The 18160-nt window shown below is 37.9% G+C and overlaps 1 protein-coding gene across 3 annotated transcripts in view; it reads right to left on the reverse strand.

Annotated features, from left to right (window-relative positions):
* The window catches only part of fam91a1 (family with sequence similarity 91 member A1), a 98706-nt gene that overhangs the window by 44136 nt on the left and 36410 nt on the right, over positions 1-18160 (reverse strand). For all 3 annotated transcript variants that reach the window (XM_059972891.1, XM_059972886.1, XM_059972880.1), the window contains exons 9-11: positions 13690-13796; positions 12366-12404; positions 10956-11068 (exon numbers count right to left, since the gene is read on the reverse strand). In XM_059972891.1, coding sequence (XP_059828874.1) covers positions 10956-11068; positions 12366-12404; positions 13690-13796 — 259 coding nt within the window. The remainder of the gene's footprint in view (positions 1-10955; positions 11069-12365; positions 12405-13689; positions 13797-18160) is intronic.

Here is an 18160-nt window from a genome sequence, read left to right on the forward strand (position 1 = left end):
TTATTCTCACTTTATCCTTTAAAATTGTTCCGATCGTTGACTGACTGTAACCTAACGCTTTTCTATTGACTGATGACGTTTCACCTCTTTCCAAACGCTTTATTATTTCCATTTTATTTTCAATTGTGATCGCTTCCCGTCAACGGAACAGGAACACTGCAGGCGGCAGGTCCCGACCTGCGCCGGCTCCCAAGCTCCGCTGGGTCCGAAGGACTACCGCACTGAATTCCCTGGTCCTAAAGTCCACCACACTGAGACAGGTTAAATGGAACAAGGGGTAGCTGTGCTGGGTTTGGGTATTTGATCCTCCTCAATATTCTGCGTGGGAATTTAAACTGGAGGTGGCAGTGTTTTTTTTTTAACGAGGTCGAGTTGCGAGCTCGACAACAACCCGGCATGCTCGGAAGTGGTCTGTCATTGGATCGCACTCAGGAACCTCCGTTCTCGAGCCCGGCGCTGATCTCACTGCACCACCAGCCGACCAGAAAAGTGGGGGAGGGGGTCAAGGTGAATCTTGCTAAGAAAAATTTAAGCCAAATACAAAGTTACACACTCAACACAATGTCAACGGCAACTACTTAAAATGGCGGAAGGCATCATGAACTGACTTAAAAAGGCGGACGGCGTTCTCCTTCCTCAGTTCGTAAGTATGAGTTCTTTGTAACTTGGGGACTACCTGTAGTTAATATTCATTTTCTCCAGTCCTAATAGAGCTGATCAAATGCTTTTATGTTGTACAGGTCCACCTTCACTAATCTGACTACCTGTAATCTGGTTCCTTCGGTAATCTGGCACTGATTTCTAATTTTCTGCACAACTGTAATTTCAAATTTCCCGGGCCACCATACCAATCTGTTGCACATTGTTTTGGTTGCGCTAAATCTGTTCATGTGTTGGCCCGCTCTTCTAAGCGGAGACAGCCGATTCCTGCTTGTTTTCCTACATGTATTAATATCATTTGCTCTTTTTCAGCCCCAATTATGGCCCCAGTGAGTAGAGGAAATGCACCTCATGCTGTGAAGCAAAAACACCGCACACTATCCATTAAAGGTTGAACTCTTGAAAAATCTGGACAGTGGTGTATCGGTGAAAAGCTTGTGCGAGTGTTACAACACTGGTTCTTCCACAGTGTATGATATAAAGAAACAGAAAGAAAAACTGCTACATTTTTTTTTGCTGAGGGTGGCTCAAAGAGAGATCTGCATAAGAAAAACAATGAAAGACAGAAGAAGTTCAGAACTAGATAAAGCGGTGATAACGTGTTTTAATCCTCATGTAAGTGAAGGTGTTGAACTACCTGGAGATAGGGTGAAGGAACAAGCAAAAGTGTTTCATGAAGAACTTGGACTAGATTATGAGTGTGACTATAGTGAAGGCTCACTTCATTAGCTCAAGCAGCGTCATGGCTTACAGTTTCGTGCAGTGTGTGGTGAAAAATGTTCAGCAGACAAGGAAACAGCAGCAGAGTTTGTTAACGAGTTCGCCAAGTTGGTCTCCAATGAAAATTTAAGCCCGAGCAGGTGTACAATGCTGATGAGACTGCTTTGTATTGGAGATGTACAGCAAGAAGAACACTAACAGCAGATGCAGAATCACCAACAGTGTACAAGGCATCAAGAGATCATGTGACTTTGCTAGGATGCTCTAATGCTGCAGGAACCCACAGATGTAAGTTATTGGTCATTGGCTAAAGGTTACGTCCCAGGGCCTTCAAAGGTATGAGGCAATTTCCTAACAAAAACGGATGGATTACAACTAGCATCACACTAGAATGGTTTGAAAATTATTTCATTCCCAAAGCACAAGCTCACTGTGACTCTGTTGGCCTGCACCACAACTGTAAGCTGATGATTGCTTTAGACAACTGTTCAGCACACCAGAAAGCAGAACTCCTGGTAAAAAATTACAATGTTTTTGGTATCTTCCTGCCACCTAACTGTATGGCATTAATTCAACCCCTGGACAATGGCATATTACGTTCTCTCAAGTCGAAGCATCATTCCCTGTTTATGAGGCGCCTTTTGAGTGCAGTTAATGCTGGCAGACCGGTAAAAGAATTTATAAAGGATTTTAATATGAAAGATGATTTACTGTGCTGCTAATTACTTGGGGGTCTGTAGAGCCATCCACACTGAAGGATAGTTGCATCGATTATGGCCAGGTTTAATGTTTGAGTCTGCACCTAGTGAAGACACTGGAAATTACTTTACAGGTTTCCAAAGAAAAACAGATGATATGTGAATTGCAAACACGAGGAAATCTGCAGATGCTGGAAATTCAAACAACAACATACACAAAATGCTGGTGGAACACACCAGGCCAGGCAGCATCTATAGGGAGAAGCGCTGTCAACGTTTCGGGCCGAGATCCTTCGTCAGGACTAACCAAAAGGAAAGATAGTAAGAGATTTGAAAGTAGTGGGGGGAGGGGGAAATGCGAAATTTCAGTGGTCTCGGCCCAAAACGTCAACAGCGCTTCTCCCTATAGATGCTGCCTGGCCTGCTGTGTTCCACCAGCATTTTGTGTGTGTTGTTGATATGTGAATTGCTTTCTTTTACTCAAGAGCTAACTAATCCTGCTGCCAAGGATCTTGAATCAAGGTTCAATGATGACAATGTTGAAGATTGGATGAATATAGATGAGGATGTTCAACATTATACTGAAATTGTGCAGATGGTTGTACATCCAGAGAAGGAAGATATTGGAGGAGAAAGCAGTGATGAAGATGAGGAAGTTGTAGCAGAGAGACTTTCTACTGACAGGCTAATTAAGTTGACAGGTGAATTGCTGCAAAGATTAGAGCAACGATGTTTTATAACTGAGCAAGAAATAATGAGTGTTTATATGCTGCAGGATACGCTAATCAGAAAGACACCAAAATATGCTAAACAGCTTACCTTGGAAGATATGTTCAAAAAATTGCTAAAAGAAGTGCAACAGGGGAGCTAACACTTCAAAGTCCAATGCCATCAACTTCTGCTCACAGAGATGTGCCATCAACACCTCACTTTAGAAGTGAAAGTGCTCAACTTTTCTGTATGTTAATTCCTGTACATTTACCTGTATTTTATCTGTCTGTACAGTATATTACTTTATTAAGATTTCAGTTGCTACTCATTTAATATTTCTGTTTCATTATCTAACTTGTACTGATTTACATGATGTTTTAAAGGTGTTTTGAGGCAGTTAGCTATTGCTTAATGTGATCCTTCTGTAATCTGGATTTTCACTAATCCAGCACTCCTCAGATCCCAATGGTGCCAGATTAGTGAAGGTTGACCTATATCATAAACATGGTTGTAAAGAAATTCTCTTCAAACAGAAACTTGATCTGACAAGATTACGGAATTATATGATAATATGAGCTTGCTTTAACAATACCCATGTACTTTTTTCAACAAATTCACTTTGGAAAATGGTCAAAATAAACTCGAAGAAATTTACCTTCATTTTAATCCGAAATGATTTACCCCTTTGACTTTCAACTCTAGTCTTAATTCTGTAGAAACATCTATCCAAATGAGCCCTCTTATTCTTCTAATTCCTATGCAGACCTGGTCTCCAGCCATAAAGGACACCATCTCCCTTCCTAACTCCTATTGCACATGCATGTTGGTGGGATGTTTTCAACTATGCTGGTGAGAGGATTGATATCTAGGGATAATATCACAAAAGAAACATTTTAACTCAGAGGACATTGGCATTGCACGGATCTGTTCAGGAAAATAGCATGCATTGAAAGTGAAGCTAGTAATGTACATACAGGAAAAAGGAATGGAAAATTGTCTTGATGAGATAGGAAAATTTTTGGATTTAGTACAAATATCACTAGGCTCAGCTGAACAGTTATTAGAGTGTAAATTTTCTGACAGCCAAATTCTAAGAGACAGGTCAAAGAGGAATGATGGCAGATAGCAGAAGTTTAGCTAAAAGAGGGATTATATAAGAAAAAGACACAACCTCCAGTTAACAGGAGGCAAAAGATAATGTAATGTTTAATTAAAAGCTACCATAATTAAAGTGGCAAATGGTAGTGGCAGACCAGAGAATCTGGACCTCTTTTGGACCCAGAAGTCGAAAACTAAGAAGTCCATAAGGAAGAAAATAAATTTTAGAAATCTTACATGTAGTACAAAACAGCAAAAGCTTCTATGGATATACAAATAAGAAGCAGTTAAAGTAAATGTGGGGCTTCTACAGAGTAAGGTTGATGAATTACAAGAAGGAGATGAGGACCTAGAGGCATGATGTCGTGACAACAAACCTTCACTCAAAGTTACCAAAACAGAAAAGCTGGCCACGGAGTTCAGGAAGTGGGTGGTGTACGTGCTTCCATTTACATCAATAGTGCTGAGGACGAGAGCTTCGTATTCCTAGGGTGAAAAGATTTATCCACCCTGATCTGAGAAGGAAGTGTTTGCTACCCTGAGGCAAATCAGGGTAGATAATTCACCAGGGCCTTACAAGGTTTTCCCTTGGACCTTATGGGAGGCAAGTGCAGAGACTGCCGAGGCCCAAGCAGAGATATTTAAAACATTCTTAGTAACAGGAGAGGTACCAGAGAATTGGAGGATAGTCAATGCTGTTCTGCTGTTTAAAAATGGTTCTAAACATAAACCAGAAAATTATAGGCCGATGAGTCTGATATCAACTGTGGGAGTTATTGGAAGGTATTCGAAGGGACTGGATATACAAGTATTTGGATAGACATGGACTGATTAAGGATAGTCAACATGGCTTCATGTCATGTCTGAACAATGTTATGAGTTTCTCCAGAAAGTTGAAAGGAAAATGGATGAAGACAAGGCAGCAGATGTTGTTGACATGGATTTTCGTAAGGCATTTAACAAGCTCCCACATGCAGCTCGGTATTCAGGATGAGGTAGTAAAATGGATTAGACATTGGCTTTGTGGGAGAAGCCAAAGAGTGATAGTAAATGGTTGCCTCTCTGATTGGAGGCCTGTGACTAGTGGGGTGCTGCAGGGATCAGTGCTGGGTCCTTTGTTGTTTATCATCTATATCAATAATCTGCACGACAATGTCGTTAACTGGATCAGCAAATTTGCGGAAGTTACCAAGATTGAGGGTGTTGTGGACAGTGAGGAAGCCTATCATGACTTGCAGAGGGATCTACATCAGCTGGAAATATAGGCTGAAAATTGCAGCAAATAGAATTTAATGCAGACAATTGTGAGATTTTGCACTTCAGTAGGACCTATCAGAGTAGGTCTCACACAGTGAATGGGAGGGCACTGAGGAGTGTGGTAGAACAAAGGGATCTGGAAATATAGATCCATAATTCATTGAAAGTGGAGTCACAGGTAGATAGAGTTAAAAAGAAAGCTTTAGGCACTCTGGCCTTCATGAATCAATGTACTGAGTACAGAAGATGGGATGTTGTGTTGAAGTTGTATCAGATGGTGAGGCCTCATTTGAAGTATTGTATGCAGTTTTGGTCACCTACACAAGAAAGACGTAAACAAGGTTGAAAGAGTGCAGAGAAAACTGACAAGGATGTTGTTGGTTCTGGAGGACCCGAGTTATAAGGAAAGACTGAATAGGTTAGGACTGTATTCTTTAGAATGTAGAAGACTTGATGAGAGGTATACAAAATTATGAGGAGTATAGATAGGGCAGATGCAAGCAGACTTTTTCCACTGAGATTGGGTGGGACTACAACCACAGTCATGGGTTAAGAGTGAAAGGTGAGAAGTTGAAGAAGAATATGAGAGGAAATTTTTTCACTTGGGGTCATGAGAGTGTGGAATAAACTGTCAGCACATGTGGTGCATGCGAACATGATTTCAACTTTTAAGAGAAGTTTGAATAGGTACATGGACAGTAGGGATATGGAGGGATATGGTCCCAGTGTAGGTCGAAGGGAATAAGCATTTTAAATAGTTTTGGCATGGACTAGATGGGTCAAAGGGCCTGCTTCTGTGTTGGACTTCTCTATGACTCTAATATCACCAATAGATTGTCCTGATCAACCACATTGATGCCATGGCCAAAAAAGCTCCACTTCCTCAAGGGGCTAAAGGAACTTAGCATGTCCTCTTTGACCCACACTCATTTTTATCTATGCACCACAGCTCGCTATGGCAACTGCTCTCCGCCTGTTAGTGCAAGAAACGGTAGAGTTGTGGACACAGCTCAACATATCACAGAAACCAGCTTCTCTCCATAGACTGTGCCTGCGCTTCTTAATGTCTCATAATCAAAGACTCCACCCATTCCAGACATTCTCTCTCCTCCCCCCTTTCCATTGAGCAGAAGATACAAGAGCCCAAAAGCACATTCCACGAGGCTCAAGAAAAAACTTCTATCCATATGTCCATCTAATTGGGCTTATCTCTAGTCCAATATAATGGACTCTTGAAATCACAATCTACTTTGTTGTGACTTTGAATCTTATTTTCTTCTGGTACTGCACTTCCTCTGTACTGTAACACTGTACTCTACACTTCGTCATTGTTTTACTTTGCTGTATCTCAAAGCACTGTTGTAATCATTTGACCTGTATGAATGGTAGACAAGTTTTTCCACTATATCTTGGTACGTGTAACAAGAATAAGTGAATTTAATAAACAGCAAAGAAATAGCAAACATGTTGACTTTTTTTTTTAAAAACCTCTGTTTTCATCATGGTAGGTGCTACTAATGGGAGAGTCTCAAACGAGGGTACATAACTCCAAGATGCAGGTTACTTAAAAAAGAGATACATAGAGATTTCCCTACCTCAGTTGATGGATCATAAGAATAGTTATTGAGATACACTGCATGAGCCGTACTGGTGCTTCAAAGCCACACTGCCCAGCAATCCTCAATTTAACCCTACCCTAGTCACGCGACAATTTACAATGAAAAATTAACCAACTATTATGCCTTTGGACGGTGGCAGAAAACCCACACTGGAAGAATTTACAAACTGCTTACACATAGCAGTGGGAATTGAACCCAGGTCACTGGCACTGTAAAGCATTGCGCTAACCACTATGCTACTAAGCTGCCCCAAATTGCAGTGGTGAGAGATAAATATTTGCCAGATGAACAGAGGGGCGTAGCGATCTGGCACAGAAGTGGAGTTGAGGCCAGCCATAATCATTAAATGGAGAGTTAGGTTTGACTATCTAATCCTTTCTTCTTAAGTTCTTGTATGACAAATATATACAGCGGATTGAAGACAAAGAGATCAGTTTGGTCTGTACTGTATGTCAAAAATGTTATTACAGAAAAAGGTAAAGATTTTCCAGACCAAAATTGTAATTTGTTTTCTCTTAATGCTGTGAGTAGGGTCTAAAATAAATTATACATAATTTACAAGATAAATAATCCAAATCACAGTTGAGGTGCCCACGATTCCAAGTAGATCTCCCTTGGATATTTTGTATCAATGCACCCAGTAAACACAAGTGAGAAGCCTCTACTAATTTTTCAGATGCAATGATATAAAACAATATTGAAGCAAGTTACGCATCTGCTCAAGAGCACTGTTTTTGACTGAGTACACATGCCAACAATGAAACCCTTAAAGTGGCCTGAAGTGACATTTGGCAGAATAGGTTTCGTAACTGAAGACTAAGTATTACCACATTCAAAGATCTCAATATGGAATCTACTAAGGAATACAAGATATTAAAATTATTTATATTTTTGATGTATGTTGTTAATGAAAGAAAATTGAATTAATGATTTACAACTAAATTGTTTTATGTTAGAAACAGACAGTTGCATTTAACTCATATTCAGCACTGATTATTAACATTTCCTCGGACAAGCTCACAAATGCAAATGATGATTACCACATGAAAGGAAGTCTATTCTAGAACGCCACTGCAAATTTGTTAGATACATAGGAACATACAAAAGAAAATACGATCACACCACCTGACCCCTCAAATCTATCTTATCATTCAGTCTGATCACGGCTGACCTGCCACATGCTACAGTTCGATACCAATTCCACACAGACCTCAACTCCCCAATCTTTCAAAGATTTGCTTACTCTTTAAATACTTCCAGTAATCTGACCTCCACAACCCTACAGGATAGAAACTTCAAAAATCCCAGGTTAGGTAAAACATATTTACAGAAGACAAAAAAGGAAGGCGGGTTAGCATTACCTAATTTCAGATTTTACTATTGGGCAGTTAATATTAGATATTTGTTATGTTGATTGAAAGATGGGGGTGGATCTTTTGGCCCTTGTTGGGTGAGTTTAGAAACTAAATCGGTATCAGCTTATGCTCTGGGTTCTATTTTAGGGACTTCTCTCCCCTTTGCTCTTTCTAAATTGCCAAAACGAATTGACAACCTGATAGTTAAACATACTTTGCGTATATGGTTTCAATTTCGGAGATTTTTTGGGTTGACTCAATTCGTTTTAAATAGTCCTATTGTATCTAATTGTTTTTTTCACCCTTCCATTATAGATCAAGCTTAGTCGGCTTGGAAAACTAAGGGATTACTAAGATTTTCTGATTTATTTTTAGATAATTGTTTCATGTCTTTTGAGCAATTATCCAACAAATATAACTTGCCTAGATTTCATTTTTTTAGATATTTACAGATTAGACATTTTTTAAGTTCTGTACTCTCTACGTTTCCAAATTTTGTGCCTTCAGATATTTTGGAGAGTTTATTTGAATTAGACCCTTTTCAAAAAGGGCTTATTTCAAAACTTTATAATATAATTATGAAGATACGTTCAGAGCTTCTTTATAAGACTAAAAAGGATTGGGAAAGAGAGCTTAGTCTTAGTATTTCTAGTGAGAATTGGGATAGAATTCTTCAATTAGTTAATACATCATCATTATGTGCCAAACATTCATTAATACAATTTAAGGTCGTACATAGGGCCCATATGTCCATGGATAAATTAGCTCATTTTTACTCTCATATTAGTCCTATTTGTGATAGATGTCATTCTGAAATTGCGTCTTTAACTCATATGTTTTGGTCTTGTTCATTTTTGGAGAAATACTGGAAAGATATTTTTGATATTATTTCTGCGGTTTTGAATATCGATTTACAACCTCATCCTATTACCGCAATTTTTGGTTTACCAATCTTAGACTCACTGCATTTATCTTCTTCTGCCCGTCGAATGATTGCATTTCTAACTCTGATGGCTGGAAGATCTATATTGTTGAATTGGAAAGAAATTAATCCTCCCACTGTATTTAATTGGTTCTCTCAAACTATGTTATGTTTAAATTTAGAAAAAATTAGAAGTGGTACTTTTGAGACTTCTATTAAATTTGAAAAGTTATGGAGACCATTTATTCAACATTTTCATATGATGTAATATGACCCTGTGCCAAGTTCATTTGATTTCCCAGCTTTTAGCTTATGTATTTTGAGAGGACCGGAAGTGACGGCATTGATGAATACTTATTTTTGTGAGATATTATAAACAGCCCCCTTTTTTATCTCTCATTTTTTTTGCTTTTTTTTTCTTCTATATTAGTTATTAGATTAGATTAGCTAATTTGGCATTATATATTTTTTTTTCTTTCTTTTTTCTGTTTTCTTTATATCATATATTATGAAATATTTAGACTTATTATGTTCATACATATATTTTATGGCTTATGTTTTGGTAAACTCATTTATATTGTAACTATTATGTATGTTTTTTTTCATATGTAATGGAATTTATATGTTGGTAATTTCTTTATCAATATATCATTTATATTCTGTCCATATTACTAATATTAATAAAAAGATTTAGAAAGAAAAGAAAGAAACTTCCAAAGATTCACCACCCTCTATGAGAAGCAATTGCTATCTACAACAGTTTTAAATTAGTGTTGTCATGTCCCTTGACAATTTCCAATTTGTTTAAAAACCTTCATATCTACTTTGGAAATACAGTTGGCCCACCTTATCCACGGGGAATTGGCTCCAGGACCCCCCTCTGTGGATACCAAAAACACGCATGCTCAAGTCAGTGGACTTTCAGACCCAGACCTTATTTAACCTGTCTCAGTGCAGTTGACTTTAGGACCCGGTGGAGCTCGGGACCCATTGCCCACAGTGTTTCTGTTCCGGAAAATGATCACGATTGAAAATAAAGTGAAAATAATAAAGTGATCGGAAAGAGGTGAAACACCATCGGTCATTGGAAAAGCATTAGTCTGCAGTCGGTCACGATCAGACCAATTTTACAGGATAAATTGAGAATAATGGAGCACATGAAGGCCCTGCCCGATGAAAGGTGCAATTATTACTAAACAACGCAGTGGTTTAATTATTGAAATACATCCATTTCTTAAGTGTTTTATATGCATAGAAAGGCAAAATATATACTATATACTAAGACAAATGTTTGACTGACACTAAATAAAACCGGATGTACCTGTTCCGACTTAGAGAACTTCCGTTTTTTTTACGATTCCCAATCCGCGGTAACCTATGCACATCCTCTTTAAATCATCTCTAGATTACTTATCGTACCTAATACAATGTAAATGCTATGTAAATAGTTGTTATACAGTATTGTTTAGGGAATAATAACAAGAAAAAAGAAGTCTGTACATGCTCAAACACGTGCCGGAGAGAGAACTTCCGGGTTTTCCCGATCGTGGTTGATTGAATCTGCGCATGCGGAACCCGCAGATAAGGAAGGCTGACTGTATATTGGATCCTAAGGAGGTTTTGAACACGAAATCCTCCCATTCTTCTAAATTCCAAAGAATACAAGTCTTTTTCACACCTTTACAGCCATTGGTGATAGAACAATGTTCTCATCTTAGGAATTAACAAAGTAAATAAATTCCAGACTGCCTCCAATAATAATGTAACCATTTATAAATAAGGCGGCACAATTCTGAAGTAGTATCTTGCCTCAGTACACCTATCGACTTGTCACAAATTAGCCCAGATTATACTCCAAGATATGCACAAAGATATAGTTGTCTGTAGACAGACCAGAGAGAAATCTTTCCCTTACTTCAATCTGTTGACTGATGGAACATTCCTCCATGTTGGGTGAAGCTGATCTGCATTTATTACTTGCCCTTTTTTATGTGCAAAGCCCAAGCGGCAGTATACTGACACTGCATTCTGGGGAGACAAAAATTTCAAAATAACCAATTTCAGAATTATCATGTAAATAAAAAGGCATTATAGGCATTTCTCCTTTCAGCAATGACACAATTTCCTTGGTTACACTATCAGCTGCTGGAAAATAATTAAAATATTTGAAATATGCTTTGATAGCATCTCCATGCTAGTGATGGCACTATAGTTCCCCATGATGTGAAACCAGCATGACAATTTTATGGGGTTGTTAGAATGTGTATTGGCTTGTAGCATTTTGGAGCATAGAGTTAACATAGAAATAGGCCCTTCAACCCAACACATCCATGTAAACCAAATTGTCACTTTGTACAAGTCCTACATACTTGAATTTGGTCTATATCCTTTGAAACCTGTCCTGTTCATATACCTGTCTAAATGTCTTTCAAACACTGGAATTGTACCCACCTCTAGCAATTCATTACACATACACACAATACTCTTTGGAAAATATTGTCCCTCAGATCTCTCTCAAATCTTTCCCTATATTCTCTAGTTTTAGAGTCCTCTACTTTAGGAATCTGATCTATGCCCCTCATAATTTTATGAACCTTTATCCTCCAAATTCATTTGAACCAAACCAACATCAGTATCCCATACATCAGTAATGAAGTAATAATTACTTCGATCTTCTCAATTACTTTGAGAAGGCATGGAAATCAAATGTCCAATGTTAAACTTCCAATGTACTTTTCACGCTGTTATAGAAGGAGATTACCAAGTAAAGGAAAAATTTCAAGTGTGCTTAACACATCCTTGCAACATGCCCATTGACTCAAGGGAATCTCTAGACATAACCACTGACAGTAGAGAATAAGCATTTACGGTGGGAGCAAGAAGCAGACAGATGTCCAGCAGCATTAATGGAAACAGGAGACCACTATGCATGCTGCCAACCTGCCTAGTGTTTGAAAAAAATCTGTGGTGCCTATCAGACAGGAGAGAAAAAGAAAAAAAAGAAACAAGTAACAAAAATACATAATAGGGCCACTTACAGTTTGAGTTGGGTAATATCAAAAGATGTAATTAATCAGTTAAATTCCTTTTTATTAAATGGCATTAAAGAATCTTCACTAGAATTAAAAAATTCTATTTCACTGCCTATTGCATTGGGGGATGTGTGCATAAATTACAAAAGGGGATGCATAAACATCTACAGTAGTACCACACTATTTTATCAACTAAAATATTGCCAATAAAAAATGGAACAATTCTAAACAGATTAAAGATTCCCATTTTAAGATGTCTCATGAACAGAACCTTGATACATATTTCTACATACCTTTACAAGAGATAGATCTATCTCCAGAACATTCGCCAACTGGAAAACATTTAAAATCATTACTTTGATAGATATAACACAAAAAAAAACATTCACTATAGCTCCTCAGTATGTGCAAAGATCATTTTCAGTTACATTAATGGCCATCCTGGCACTTCATGACCGCTCTGCTCCCACTGTCTCCCGAAGACAAAGTACTGTTTTCCCATATCTTTCATTGCTCATGTCGACCATTCCTTCCCAATCTGATTACTAAATAGCCCTTACCTATAAATACTCAAAGTAATGAAACTTTTCCAAATCCTTACAACTAAAAACATTTCTTACCAGCATGAAATGTCACTATATTTCAATATCTCTATGTAATTTGATCTGCCAATCTACCCTGTCATGGTCCATGCAGTTTGTTTTTATAAAACTTACATTGTACATTGGCAGCTGTGTAAAAAAAAATCTATATTCTGTTTTCTTTTTACTGCCTCAATATACGTATAAACCTATGTGACACACAAACAAAGCTTTTCACTTTATCGCTGTACTCTTGATAATAATGAGCCAATATCAATAATTTTAATTTCCTTTTGTTGGCTGTTATCCAACCAACTTATGGCAATCACTATCTATCGACTAGATATTACTTCCACACCACACTTCAGAACTCCAGAGCTGAGCAACTACGGCCAAATCATTATATAAATAACAGTTCATTTATTCTTGCAGTCTGTGTTTATTTTTAAAATGCAAAATTCAATAAACAGATTTTAGAAATTAGAGTTTAACCTTATTTTTAAAAATCTTAACCTTATTTCCTTTCCTATTCTAAGATTTCAATGAATGTTACTTGTTTTAAATAAGAGCACAAAACAAAGTCAAACTATTTAAAATTTTCAAAAAAGAAACAAGAAAGAAATTGCATTTACAGTCCACCTTTTATGACTTTAAGACTTCCCCAAGAACTTTCCAGATACTGAAGCACTTTTGAATAGTTGGCATTGCTGTTAATTAAGAAATCTAGTTGTCAACTTTTCCTTAATAATTTTCACAAACACTGTTGAAATCTTGCAGTATTTGTTTTAATAAAGATAGGTGGGGTGAAGGAAAAAACTGGCAAGTACACTGGAAGCCATTGCCCTTTTTGATTCAAATCATGCTGAGATTCTTTAGGGAGTGGAAAGAGCTTTTATTCAACAGCTCATCTGAAAGACAGTACTTCCACAATAATGCCTCAGTAACAAAAATCTACCTTATAAAATTCTGTTGTTGGTTATTTGTATTGGCAAAAAAAGTACATGAAACAACATTTCTATTGTTTAGGCCTCCCTACCTCTGCAACATTGGTTTGTTCATCGATAGAAACAAAAATCTTGTAGAGAAGCGTTTCAAAGTAATCACCTTGCACCCTGTTCATCACAAATCCTTCCAATGGTGGAACTAAAAGAGAAAAAAAAAATCAAATTTTCCATTTCTCAAACCTTACTTCACTGAAACACAATTTGAAAATAGTAATTTAAAAAACTGTTTCCCAAAGGAGGCATATATAATAATTTTCCTTTATTCTTGCTCTCAGTTTCACAATAAACCAATCAATAGCCTTTCATTAAGTGAATGATGAAGTGTAAGGAATTTTTTCTGTGATTATCCATGTCCATAAATATTTATTCAAATTTCCCTTAAAAATCCCTGCAAATTTACACATCAGGTTTTCTCCTCAATAGCATCCTGACTACTTTAAATTAACATTGGGCAATTATATCAACATTAACAAGATTGAACAATGTACATTTGTTAGAGGAGGCAGCAGCACCAAGGATGAATAAAGAATGCACATTTGAAAGTATTGTGATCCTGGACAGCAAAAGAAAGGGTGAATGGACAGTTGCTAAAGACTAAAAAGATAAGAATATAATATGAGTCCTGGATTAAAGAACATGTCTTCTTCAGAAAGGCTGAGCAAGCTAGGGCTATTTTCTTTGAAGCATAGTAGGATAAGAGGCAGCTTGGTAGAGGTGTGCAAGATTATGAGAGGCATAGTTAGAGTAGGCACGCAGAGGTTTTATCCATGGGTGGCCAAGGCCAATACCAGAGGACACCTGTCTATGGTACGTGGAGGAAAGGTTGGGAGAGAATGGCAGAGGTAGGTTTCTCTACAGACACTGGTAGGTGCCTGGAATGCACTGCTGAGGGTGGTGGTAGAAGCTAATACTATTGGGACATTTAAGAGATCTAGATAGGCATATTGATATAAGAAGAATGGAGGGTTACTGGCAATGCAGAAGGGAAGACTTTGATTGATCATGGAGTACTCTTTATAGGCTGGACAACATCGTGGGCCGAAGGACCTGTGCTGTACTATACTGTTCTATGTTCTATAATTGTCCTGACACAGTGAGTGGTCATGTTGCAAATTGATGCTTGGGTTGAGCATCCACTAACAACAAGGGCAGCAGGATGGTCTGTTTACTCGCCATGCTGCCAGAGAATAACAATCTTTCACTGCAACTTCTCACACCTGTTTTAAACTCATTTTTTAAAAACTTACATCACTTACACCCCCTAAAAACCTAAAGAACATTCTTCAGTTTGAATGAAAACTCATCAACCCAACATTATCCCTGTAATTAGCTGAAATTCACCAAGAAGTTCCTTGGGATTTGCTAGTGAGTCTCACTTAACAGGACAGAAAAAGCGGCACATTGGCAAATTGTTACTTAATAGTTGATTGGCCAAAATGCTAATTAATAGCATCCAATAAAAAGAAGTTATTATGGTACGGTGGAGTGGCCATTTTCAAAGATTGTCTAAGTGTATGCTTTGGTGACAAGGTTCAGTAACTCTAAGGAAAGGTGAAGGTAGTTTATTTTTTCCCCCTCTTATCTTCTCAGTTGTGGCAGGTGAGCTCAGAGCTGTATCATTGTGCAATGTGGGAACTTGGAGGTTGCCAGTCATGATGATTGTGTGTGCAGAAAGTGCATCCAGCTGCAGCTCCTGGCACTGGGCCAGGAGCATCTGCAATGCTCTGAAGAATGTTGAGGTTAATGCATCTGATGAGATGGCCATAATGCAGCTTACAGCCTTAAAAAAAAAATGAGGAATGGGTGAACAACAGGCAGTGGAGTAGCAGGAAGATACTGCAGGAATCCCTTGTGGTCATCTCCCTCCAAAGCAGATACAACTTTGAAATACTGTTAAGGGAGTAGCCAAAATTATGGTACTGTAAGTGGCTAGGAAAAGCATGGCAAAGATATAGCAGTAGGTGATTCCACGTAGGGGAAACAGACGGGAGCTTTTATAAGTGCGAATGCGCCTCCTGGTTGGAGTGCTGCCTCCCAGGTGCAAGGGTCAGGAATGTCTTGGAGTGGCTACAGGGCATGCTAAAAAGGGATGGTGACCACCAGTTGTTGCATTAAGAGGAACCTTTACTACAATTAATTTTACCTGCCCCATGGCACAGGATCAGATATATGATAGTATGTTCCCTTGCAAGTTTAGTAACACGCTGTTCTAGAAAGCTATCATGAATACATTCTATTAAGTCCTCCTCAAACAACTTGATTTGCCCAATAAATGTACAAATTAAAGTTCTCTATGATAGCCACTGTTCCATTCTTACATGCATCAAATATTTGTTTATTATATGTGCCACTAATCCTCTAATTATTTCTATTGTCATCTACCAGGGGAAACAAGAGAATAGATTTTAAAAAAAGATTTTGGTGAGTAGATTTAGGACGGAAATGAGAAAGAACTCCTCTTCTCAAATTGGTGAATCTGTGGAATTCTCTGCCAGGGAAGCAGTAGAGATACCTTTTTAAATATATTTAAAAGACAGTTAAGTAGATTTTTGCACAGTAAGGTTTGTGAAGGTGAAGCCACAGCGAGATCAGCTATGATTTAACTGATTGGCAGTCGTCCCATTGGGCCAAAATAAAAGGACTGCACATTAATTCCCTGTTCATCTTCGAGCAGTATTCTGTGATCTTTCATATCCACATGATCATTGCAATGTTGCCTCAATAAAACTGCATTTTAAGACAAATGATTTTCTTCAAGTATTTCAACAGAGTGCAACTTTTTAAGTATGACCTTAAGCTCTGAACTCCAGCACTGAAGTGAGATTTGAGTTACCTATCCTCTGATGCAAGGCAAATGATTTATGCATACATTTAAAACAAGGACTGCTACTGAAGTTGTATGCAAATTAAGAACCTTTATGGTCAGCAAAGTTGTCACCATCTTTATTAAGTGTTCAAATTGCCCATTGGAAAGACTTTAGTAAAAGGGATATTAACCCTAGGATCTCTTCAACATTAAGTCACAGACTTCCAAAGAACGATTCTAATTCAAACAACACGCGGATCCCATTTTTCGAACGTTCGCTTTACGACACCTCGCTGTTACAAAAGACCTACATTAGTTACCTGCTTTCACTAACAGAAGGTGTTTTCACTGTTACGAAAAAAGGCAGCACACGCCCTAAGCAGCCAAGCTCCTCCCCTGGAACTGCATTCTAGCCGGCATTGCTTAAATACGTGCCTCTGAGCACCTGTGCTTTATGTCGATTTATTTTGTGCATCCGTAAGCAAGATGAGCTCTACGGAAAAGCCTAAAAGAGCTTGTAAGGGTGTTACACTTAGCGTAAAACTAGACATAATTAAGCGTTTTGATCGTGGTGAACAAAATAAGGACATTGTCCGCGCGTTGAACCATTTGCACTATTTATACGCAGAGAGAAAGAATCTTGAAAGCTGCCAATGTTACTGTTGGTTCTGCTCGTAGCAAAGTGGTCGGTATCCAATAATGGATAAAATGTGAAGTCCAATGCTTGAGTGGATTGATGGGTGTACAAAGCATGGTGTTCCATTAAGTTATCTCATACTTAAGGAGAAATCAGTCAGTCTTTTTAACAAGCTGACACAAAAAGCACTGGACGATGGTGATGAAAGTGTTGCGAAAGTGGAATTTAAAGGTAGTCATGGATGGTTTGATCAGAACTGAAGAAAATAATTTCAGAAGGTGGTTATTTGTATAAGTGCTTAACTTTGACGAAACTGCAATTTATTGGAAAAAATTGCCAACCACCCCAACCTCTGACAACTCAGCCTAACACACCATCAGTGTGCTCAGTGTCTTCCCAATTCCAGTAAGTGAAACTACACTGTACATACATTATTTCTACTTCATATAGGCTGTTTATTTTTATGTGTTATTTCATATGATTTGGCAGCCTCATAGGTTATTAGAAAGACTGCTTCTGCTACATAGTGAGACTATATGCTATGCTAGACAGTGCTGCAATGATTGCAGAAAAGTATTTCTACTTTATATAGACTGTGTATTTAACATATTGTTCCTGTTTTTACTATATGTTACTGTTATTTTAGGTTTTATGTGTTGTCTGGCATGAATTTGTAGGTTATTTTTTTGGGTCTGCGAACGCTCACAGATTTTTTCCATATAAATAAATAGTAATTGCTTATTCATTTTACGACATTCCAGCTTACAAACCATTTCATAAGAACGCTCTACCTTCAGATAGCGGGGGAAACCTGTATTGGGAAACTTTAAGCTTGATAATCTAGTGGCAAAGATGAGTCACAGAATAATGTAGTCCAGAAGGAGACCATATGGTCAATACGTTCACTCTTTGAAAGAGTGATTCCATGTACAATCCTACAAGACTTTCCAAACATTTATCAAACTCCCTTTTGAGAGTTAATATTGAATCTTCCCCTCAGTTACACATTCTGGATGAAAACAATTTCTTTTGCCAGCCTCTATATATATATATATATATA

Source organism: Hypanus sabinus, chromosome 1 (assembly GCF_030144855.1).
Source record: "Hypanus sabinus isolate sHypSab1 chromosome 1, sHypSab1.hap1, whole genome shotgun sequence".
Taxonomy (NCBI): Eukaryota; Metazoa; Chordata; class Chondrichthyes; order Myliobatiformes; family Dasyatidae; genus Hypanus; species Hypanus sabinus.